This window comes from Setaria italica, chromosome I, assembly GCF_000263155.2.
Source record: "Setaria italica strain Yugu1 chromosome I, Setaria_italica_v2.0, whole genome shotgun sequence".
In the NCBI taxonomy this organism is placed as follows: Eukaryota; Viridiplantae; Streptophyta; class Magnoliopsida; order Poales; family Poaceae; genus Setaria; species Setaria italica.
In genome coordinates this window covers 24,976,990-24,986,240 of record NC_028450.1, presented here as the reverse complement: position 1 = coordinate 24,986,240, position 9,251 = coordinate 24,976,990, and the positions used below count along the sequence as shown (strand labels likewise).

General features: G+C 43.6%; 1 protein-coding gene across 3 annotated transcripts; it reads right to left on the bottom strand.

Moving 5' to 3' along the window:
• Positions 1-1,135: 1,135 nt before the first annotated feature.
• Positions 1,136-8,982, bottom strand: LOC101756262 (protein MEI2-like 4). Of its 3 annotated transcripts, none has more exons than XM_004952530.4 (15): positions 8,510-8,982; positions 7,820-7,922; positions 7,600-7,645; positions 6,762-7,067; positions 5,867-6,285; positions 5,621-5,779; positions 5,394-5,510; positions 5,168-5,316; positions 4,515-4,612; positions 3,982-4,419; positions 3,112-3,763; positions 2,939-3,023; positions 2,771-2,839; positions 2,427-2,606; positions 1,136-1,945 (listed from the first exon to the last, which is right to left on the bottom strand). In XM_004952530.4, the coding sequence occupies exons 2-15, from the start codon at positions 7,919-7,921 to the stop codon at positions 1,787-1,789; spliced, it is 2,979 nt and encodes a 992-aa protein (XP_004952587.1). In that variant the 5' UTR covers position 7,922; positions 8,510-8,982; the 3' UTR covers positions 1,136-1,786. The 3 variants fall into 3 exon arrangements, with proteins under 3 accessions (XP_004952587.1, XP_014661054.1, XP_022682053.1); XM_014805568.2 differs by having other exon boundaries at positions 3,982-4,416; XM_022826318.1 differs by having other exon boundaries at positions 8,745-8,982.
• Between the last annotated feature and the right edge of the window lie 269 nt (positions 8,983-9,251).

Here is a 9,251-nt window from a genome sequence, read left to right as displayed (position 1 = left end):
AGGCTTGTTCAAACACGGAGGCACAAAGTGTATGATATGATTTACTTGCTTCTCAAATTGATATTGCTTTTACCAGTGGCAACAACAAGTGTTGAAAGGGTATTTTCTACATTGGTTATAGTGAAAACAAAGTTAAGGAATAAACTAGGTGATAGTATTTTGGACGATTGTCTAGTCACATTCATTGAGCGGGATATTTTCTTCCAAATGAATGAAGATGATATAATCAAGACATTCATGTCACTCAAAAAGCGGCGGGTAAACAAAGCAGACAAGTAATATTGTAAGTTTCTTTTATGCTATATTTTGAACTATTTGTATTTCATTTGAACTATTTATATTGTGATTTGTTATTGTTTCTAGCTTAATCTTTGAATTTAAGACTTATCATATTATTTAGTGCATGTCGTTTACCGAATTAGAAAATGATTTTATCAAATTGTAAATGATTTTATCGAATTGCATAAGATTTTTTTTTCAGCATACCCTATGATAAAATCCTAGGTCTGCCACTGTATGCACATACATGTTGATGATGCACAAACTGTAAAATAGGGAAACTAGTCGTTTTGAATTCTCTAGTCCAGGCCAAATGCCATGATCCAAGCAAGCCTCATGAACAGCCCATAGCAGTGTACAATTCGTCTTGTTGCCATCAACCCTGAAGCATGGACGGGCCGTACCTGCAGCGACCATGCTGCAACTTGAACTCACATCTCTTGCAACCTGATTCCACAATAACATGTCTGTATTTATTATATTATATCCGGAAATTATGAATAATACGTAAACCCTAGCTAGTTAGAAACGAGGCGCGGGCTACGTTACCGCTATGGCCCTTACGTGTTTCGATCCTCTCTTTTCTTTCTGCCGTGTCGTCCTCGCTTCTGGCGGCGGTCGCTGGCGTCATCAGAGATTTTAGCGAAGACAAAAGATTTGTGAAATCGCCAACTATCTGTTTGGTTGCTGCCTGGCAGGCATCATCCAACCCTAGGCCACCAAAATCTAACGCCAGGACCCAAACCAAACAAGCACAGAGTTGCAACAAGGTTCATACACAGCGCAAACATACACAACATTACAGACACGTTGATATAGGCACGTGCCCTTGTGAGACGAGACGACAGCCACAGAATAGATGGCAGCAAAACTCATACTATATAGATGTAGATGTACATAAGGTTGATAAATACGGTGACAGTGCCATGAAGACAAAGAGGCCGGGGTAGATCCAGACGCGCACAACAGGCGCCCTGTTCCGGTTAACAAAATCGAGCTTCCTCTGCACACAACTTAAAGAGGAGCCCTCGACGCAAAATACCACACAGGTGAAGGCACAAGAGAAGGTTCCAAAAGAAAATGCAGGCAAGGCTCTTCCTCTCCATCCACACACACCACCACTAAAAACTGATGAGAATGTCTCCCTTCGCTCTCCCCTCAGCACAAAGTTACTGGGACCTGCTGTACAACATGGGGTTAATTTCTTACAGCGACCAAAAAATCTGGAGGCTCTCCCTGCGCCTTTCGCCTTCCTCGGCCTTCAGGTTAACGGCTTCTGGGGAAACCAGTAGCACCCTCTTGCATATAGCTTCCCGCCAGAGACAAAATTTTTGCAGCAATCTAAGTCTTCGGCGACCCGCATCATGGAAGTTAATAAATACAGATCGGGGGCGTACCAACAAAACCAAAATCGGAAAGGGGCAAAAACTAGTAAACTGAAAATGGGGCTGCAAAATGTTATAGCTTGGGGCCTTTGTGGTTAGCAATCCAGCAAGCTGCAGCTCAGTTACTCAGCATCCTTGGTGGGACCTGAACTGTCAACTCCATTGGAAGAAGTGTCACCATTGGTCAAGGCTGTTTGGACATCATGGTGATTTTCTTCACCAGAGGAAGTCCGAGATCTCCCCGACCTGGCTCGGATATTTGTACCCATAGGGAACGGTTCCTGAGAGATGGTCACAACAAAATGTCAAAATCATGATAATACGCTTACAAGAATTGCAGGCACAATTATAGTGCAAGTTCTGAAATTGCAAGTAAGACACTGAGACCAATAAAGAATGGTAAGATAGCAAACTACGTGCCAAACTTGCGCTCTACAAGAATGCTTACCCCACATGTAAAATGTATCTTAGGTCATGGTGCAGAGTACGAATATGCAGATGATAAGGTAACCACAGATACTATTGTGGAGTCGCTACCATAAAGTTAATTCAGCTAATGGCACATGGCATTTACCTCCCTCATTTTTATTTGCACAAAACCTAACTGTGTTTAGCAGCCCTCATGGTATATACAGATGACAAAGATGGTATAGAGAAAACTTGTCACAGGGCAGCAATGCATAATGTGATTGGAGAACAAGGAAGATGGCAAGGGAATACGCCAGGAAAGAAACCAAGGTAGAAAAGAAAATATATATATACCTGATCTCCTGCATTAGGACCATCTGAGTGGAAGAGTATGGGGCGGCAGCGCTTGTCCTCATTCATCAAACTAGAGTTCTGGAAATGAGCAATCAGGGCTGTCTTCCCTTGGATTCTGGCATAAGCCAGTGATGCCACCTTCTCACTGTTAAATTTCTCCCACTTTTTTCCGTTAAAAGACTGAAAAAGAAGACAAAATGGCTCAGGACGGCATGCTGATATTCAAGTTTCATATTTTATCAAGGTACGAATTTGGCAAGCCATATAAATTGACCATCAGCAAAAATAACCATTATTGCATTGATGCAGTACAGCACTTAGCCAATTCGGTAATTTTCTCTCACCTGATAAAACGGAATGATATGCTGAGGATTGGTCATGTTGATGAAAGCATATCCAACATTACACTTATTCTGAAAAGTAGGAGATAGATCTTATTTAGTAACATGAACAGGCAACTGCAATCTGAAAGAATAAGCAGCAAAAGTGCATATGAATTAGATCCAAACTACCTTAAAATCAATCGGCAAGTAAATAAAATCATATGTTCCCTTATGACTTTCATCAATAGCAGCCAAGAGCATCTTTGAGGTGTACCTGAAACCCGAATGAGGCAATCAGAACAACAAATACTGCTGAGACATAACATAAATACAGCATAAAATTAGGTGCTTTTAATACATACTTATTTGGGATATTCTTAATCATCAGTGTAGTTCGTGAATCTTCCCCCCGCATAATGCGGTCGACATCAAGCTCGTACTGCCGTTTATTATCAGACTGATTAGCACCCGAGTCATTTCTCCGGCTTCTCATCCGCTCACCAGGTGAATCAAATGATGGAAGGGGAACCATTGGATTCCTTCCATGGAACATAGGACCCCTCTGCTGAGGAGATGGTGCGCCAATCTGAGCTGGAGACACAGTTGGATCCATACGATTCCCAGCAGTGTGAGAAAATAAGTTATTTAGCTCCAGACCATGAAGCTGAGGACTACCAGGAAATCCCATGCTCCCAACACTGCCAGGATGAAAACTTGATGCCTCTGTCAATTCCCCTGCATAGCCATGACGTCTGTCCCATAGTGATGGATTGATTGCTGGCGCAGAGCCCACGTGATGATGATGCATGGGAAGAACACTATCAAGCATGTGCGATGGTGCTCTTGGAACTCCATGCATCTGTGCAGGGGGGCGAGATGGAACATTGTTTACATATGATCCTAGATTTTGCCACAGCCCAGGAGAATTTGGATGCCGGTGGAAGTTATTTGAATTATTCCACATTAACTGGTGACCACGGAGAGAACCACCTCCACTTCTTGAAAATCCCAGAGCTGCAAAAATTGATACCCATGCAGGGAGTGGTTAAATAGCAAACATTAATTGATCAATGTTTCACAGCATTGCTTTCACAATCCTGATAAACCTATCAGCTTTATTATTACAAAACACAATGCTTAAGGGATGGAATTGCGGAAGAATGGGTTGGAACTTAAAAGTGTGATAAATCCTAGTGGCACCATTAGACAATGGTTATTAGGATGTAAATTACCTCCTTCACCAGCACGATCAAATGAATGTCCATTGAGGTTGCCAGAACCCACTTTATGAAGATGTCTGCTGTCCACTGCTTCAGCTGTTCTTGAGTTGCTATTGATGCCACCTGGTGCCATGGTGTTTAGATTGTAAGGGGCACCATTAGTTGCTCCGTTGTGAACTTCGGGCAGAGAATGGGGATGAAGAGCACCCATGCCTTGAAAACCATAATTCATATGTCCATTCATCCGACCAAGTGAGTGGCTGAGCTCAGCCAGGGAAGCCTGATTACCATGAGTTGTAGCAGATGCAATTCCAATGGGAGAGGACAGGCTCTGTGGTATGGTAGAGGATAGGCCCGGAAAAGACGCCTCCCTGAATGGGCTCATTGATGTGATAAGTCCAGAATGCAAACCATGAATACTCCCATTTTCACGGCCAGAAGATGTCACTGCTGCCATATTTGACGAACCGTGTAGAGTAAGCCTCCATATCAGGAAATACAACTATAGACAAACATATAATAAGGTGAAAAAAGAAATATCATACCCAATGAAGGCATTGGAGGGCTATTTGTGCTCGGACTGCCTAGTTTGCATACACCAAATTCTTCCTGCCCCAACTCTGGAGGCGCATGCTGTGTTAAGCTGTTATAAAACAACATTAAAGTCAATGTTAGAGCAGTGACTAAATCCAACATATTCATACAACCATGTTCAAAAGTGTGTAAAATGGAACCAGGATTAGAACACTACATCATATAATAATTGCTATTATTCTGAACAAATTAAATAACAAGCACACATTTATATCAACACATCTAAATGTGATACAACGAACTAGGAATATAATATGAAAGAATAAAACAGAAATATGTTTTTATGAGAACATGAGCCCATACACAAGAAAAAACAATGCAATGTTTACATCTCCTAGAAGAGATTTTCCGCTTGACAAAAGGAAATGAAAACCCATTTAGCATATATCGAATGTGCATACTATCCTCAGTGGTACCATAATACAGAACAAGTGTCAATGATGCCTAAGCAAAGAATCATTCAGCTTGTAGAAAAAAAACAAGATAAGGTTCACTCAATGTGCGATCAAATGGTCAATGGTTGAATGTGGAATGTCTGAAAGTAATAAGTATTGATAATGAAATACAAGAATGAACATTATGGTTTGACATTTCAGAGACATACCGTCTAGTACCACCCAGACGGCTGGTCTCCAATTTTATTTTCTTGCCAGCAAGATCACTCCTGCTTAAAGCACGAACTGCAGCTTCGGCTGCTCTGACATCGTAAAATTCTATAATTTTGTGATGGCCCTTTTGCGGAGCGTCCCGAATCTGCAATTAAAATTTAAGATATTATTAATTCTAGTTATAATGGAGCAGGAGTAAGTTGACGTAAGAGCATAGCATACCTCCTTGATTTCACCATAATCGCTAAATATCTGGTGGATGTCATCATTTGTTAAAGATGGATCAACATTAAATACTACAAGCATTCCCTGGTTAATATCCTTCTCCGAAGGATTGTCCTAAGGGGGAAAAAGTGACAATTAGCACAAGCCCTACGAACGGCATTTTTGTTATCAAGGGCAAAATCATGTCCCGAAATCAAGCCAGGAAGATAAAAACTTGTGAATACCTTCGGAATGGAGTAATGTATGTCAAGTTTTCTACGTCTGAGTGGCTTGTTTTGAAGTGCCCTCATGGCATTCCGTGCTGACCTTATGTCATAGTAAGATATCATCACAAAACCACGATGTTTACAAGCAGTGTAGAGGTTGCTGATGTCTCCGTAATGCTGTGGGAAAAGAGTAAATGGCTTTAAGAAACAAATATGGTGTACAAGAACGATAGGTTGAGCAGAGAATGGAAAAAAGGAACACACCTCAAACAGGAGCTTTAATTCAGAATCCTCAACATTGCTATTAATGTTTCGGACAAAAAGAGTTCTGGAAGGGTGTTCCCCATAAGGATGTTCACCATTCAATGTGCCATTTAGCAACCCAAGACCCTCGTTAACTCCACCATTAGGTTCTGTAATTTTTTTATTTTCATCGATTTCCAATTCCATCCCGCCTCCAGTGTAAAATATATCATCATCAACATCATCACCATTGTTAGCATGGGCTGTGTACCCAACTTCATCAAGAACACCTGATAGCAGGTCATCATCATCAGGAAGTATGTTTCCTATTATCTGGGCCTCAATTTCCTCTGTTAACTCAAAGGGCTCATCATCAACATGAGTTGGATCAACCTTTTCAACTGGTTGGCGTACAAGGGCATTCTTGGATCCCAGTCTCACTACAGATTGAAGTATTGGTTAGAAAGCAATAAATATGAACAATATATTGCTTACTGCGATAGAAATGATTAAATTACAGTGTCTGACTGCTCAATTCCTGCACAAGATATGCCGGAGAAATAGAAGAATAACAATACCAAATTAAAGTGAAAGGATTCTTTTGGCCAAAGAAAGAGAGGATAAAGCAAGCAGGATTCTTTCAAAAAATAAGATGGAAAGTCTTTCCATTTTTTTTCTTCCCTTTCATACTCACCCATATCCTTTGTTGTACTTTTTATTCCCTTCTCTTAATTTCAAGGAGCAACCATACAGAAAAGATGCTACGTAATGGTACAATTGCCAATATATTAGATGTGATACAGTTCATTGCCTTAGCTATAAAAAAAGTGAATAGTTCCCATGGTTCAGGTTTGCTGCACAGTGCAATTGATTGCTCTGATTAAGTAGATAAAAGTGCTAAAGTAAAGTGTCTCACGTTTTTTATCAAAAATTTCAGATAGGGAGCTTGAGAAAAGCCCATTCTCATTGTAGGCCTCATTTGGATTAGTCCTCCTTCCGTCAGGAAATAAAGATGAATCAGATTGGCGGTTAGGGTCTTGATCAGCTCTCCACAGAGATGGTGACAAGTTAACATGTCTCTCTTGACCAAAAATCTTGTGCTCAAGGCTAAATGCAGTCTTCTGTTCCCTCAACTTATATGCTTGTAGATCTACTCGACCAACAGTTTTTGTCCCAATAGGTTGGGGCTTCTCAATTGGAGAAGATGCTACTGACTTGTTTCCTGACAACAATAGAAACATCTTGTTTTGAGAAGGCATCATGATAACGAACAACAAAATGCATGAACCATCACGATAACAAAAGGAGACTATGACACCAGCGCCAAAGGAAAAAAAATGAACAATAAAAGGAAAAACCAGCAGCAACCAAATGCTTATCAGGGGATAACCATACAGCACATTTGTCAACAATCTTTGGGAAACCAAGGTGAAAAAACAATGGCTTGCCCTAAATATAGAAAAAACAAATGAATCTTGCAATAAATCATATCCATCAGAATAACAACAAAGCCTTTTTATTCCCAAGCAAGTTGTGCTAGGCTAAAATCACATCCATCACATGCAAACAAATTCTTTGTGTGTTGGCGGGAAAGCATTTCACTCCTTATGTGTCATTTAGTCATGCATAAAAAGTTGTGACTCGTTAAATGCACAGAATACCCCCAATAACATGTGAATTTTGCAGCTAGAAGGCATCCTTAACACAGAAATGAGCAAAAAGCTAAGGGACACTACATCGAATTTAATACTAACCGATGTGATGAGGCAATGACTCTGGCTTCCAAAATCCAACCTGCCTCTGCAAATATAGATCAACAGTTAGTGCAAGCCATAGTCAAGAACAATAATCAGGCAACAAAATGAAAGGTGTCAAACACAAAGAACTCAAACAAGTCACCATTGGCCATAGTAAACAAACCAAAAATGGAAAAACAAGAGCTGGAGCAGCAATTCTGCAATTGTAGATGATTACCTCTGTGGGAAGGCGAAGCTCCTCAGAGAAGGAGGACGCGGCCATGGTGGGATTGCTGAACTGGGAAAGGTGGCGCCGCTGATCCATAACTTGAGATGGCATCCTGCAGGAGCCCAGACCACATAGCGTGTTAGACACAAACCCTGACAACAGCACGGTAGCTCAATTGCACGGGATCAAGGCAAAATTTGTCAAATTTTGCAGAAATGATGAAGCGTCAGGGGGCAAGCATTATAAATCAGAGCAATTTTGCGCGCAGAAATTCGGAGTCCGCAGCAACCAAGTAAGGGGCGGCAGAAAAAAAATGTGGAATTTAGTTCGTGCAAGCTTCGAAAGTCAATACTTTTGAATCAGAACCAGTAGATTTGACAAATCGGAGTGGGAATCCCACAAGCTGGTGCGGGAAATGTTTAATTTCCCCAATAAAACAGCACAGAAGATGTGGAATTTAATGCGCCTCGGGCTCCACGAGCCCCCAAACACGCAAGTATCTTGTGATCAAAGAAACCGCGAAGACAAAACGAAGAATTCCGCGCGGCCCGAGCCAAATTACCTTGCCGCCCCTCGAATTCGAGCTCAGATCACACGAAACAAGCAAGGAAACAAAGCGACCTTCCAAAATTTCCCAAAATTCAAACATCACAAAGCAAGAGCAACCACGAAAACAGCAGGGAGCGAGCGCGGGCTCACCAGATCGGCGCCTGCGGCCACCTCCTCCTCCTCAGAGCGAAAAGCTGGGGCCAAATTCGCAAGCGGCGGCAGCAGGCGGAAGAGATGCCCCCATGCCCCGCAAACGGGCCCCTCTCCGAGCTCGAGCACGGGTGGATCACGCGGACCGACGGGCGGCCGGGGACCCCAATGCGACGCCCGGGCTGCGGAGCCCCGCCCGCTGGGGCGAGGGAAGGAGAAAGCTACGAACACCTACCTAACCCTAGAGCGACGCGACACCAGCGGCGACGACGACGACGGCCCGCCCCCGGCCGCTGGCCCCCATTCCGGCGCTCGCCCACGTCGCCCCGCTCCGCCCCCTTGTGGTGTGCCCGCCGGAGTTCTTCGCCGGAGGCTCGCTGGCTCCGGCGAGGGGTCCCGGCGAGGTGGTGGGTGGGTGGTGAGACGAAGCAGAGACGCGGGCCTCAGGGGCAGGGGAACAACAACTACCTACCCAAATGCGGGCGGCGAGACAGGGGGGCACGCGTTTTATATCGTGCCCCGCGGTGACGCCCGGTGACCGCAACCGCGGAGCACGGGACCGCGGCGCATGCGCCTGCCCCGGGGCTCGCTCGACCTCACTCGCTGACAGGAGAGGGCCCACTCCTGGACGGGCTGACCTGTCACTGGATAGAGATTGAGGTGGGTCCATGATGGCAGTAGAGTGTGGGTGAGAGCGGCGCGGGGGGAGCCAGGTGGGCAAATTTGGGTGGTGGGAGTTCGG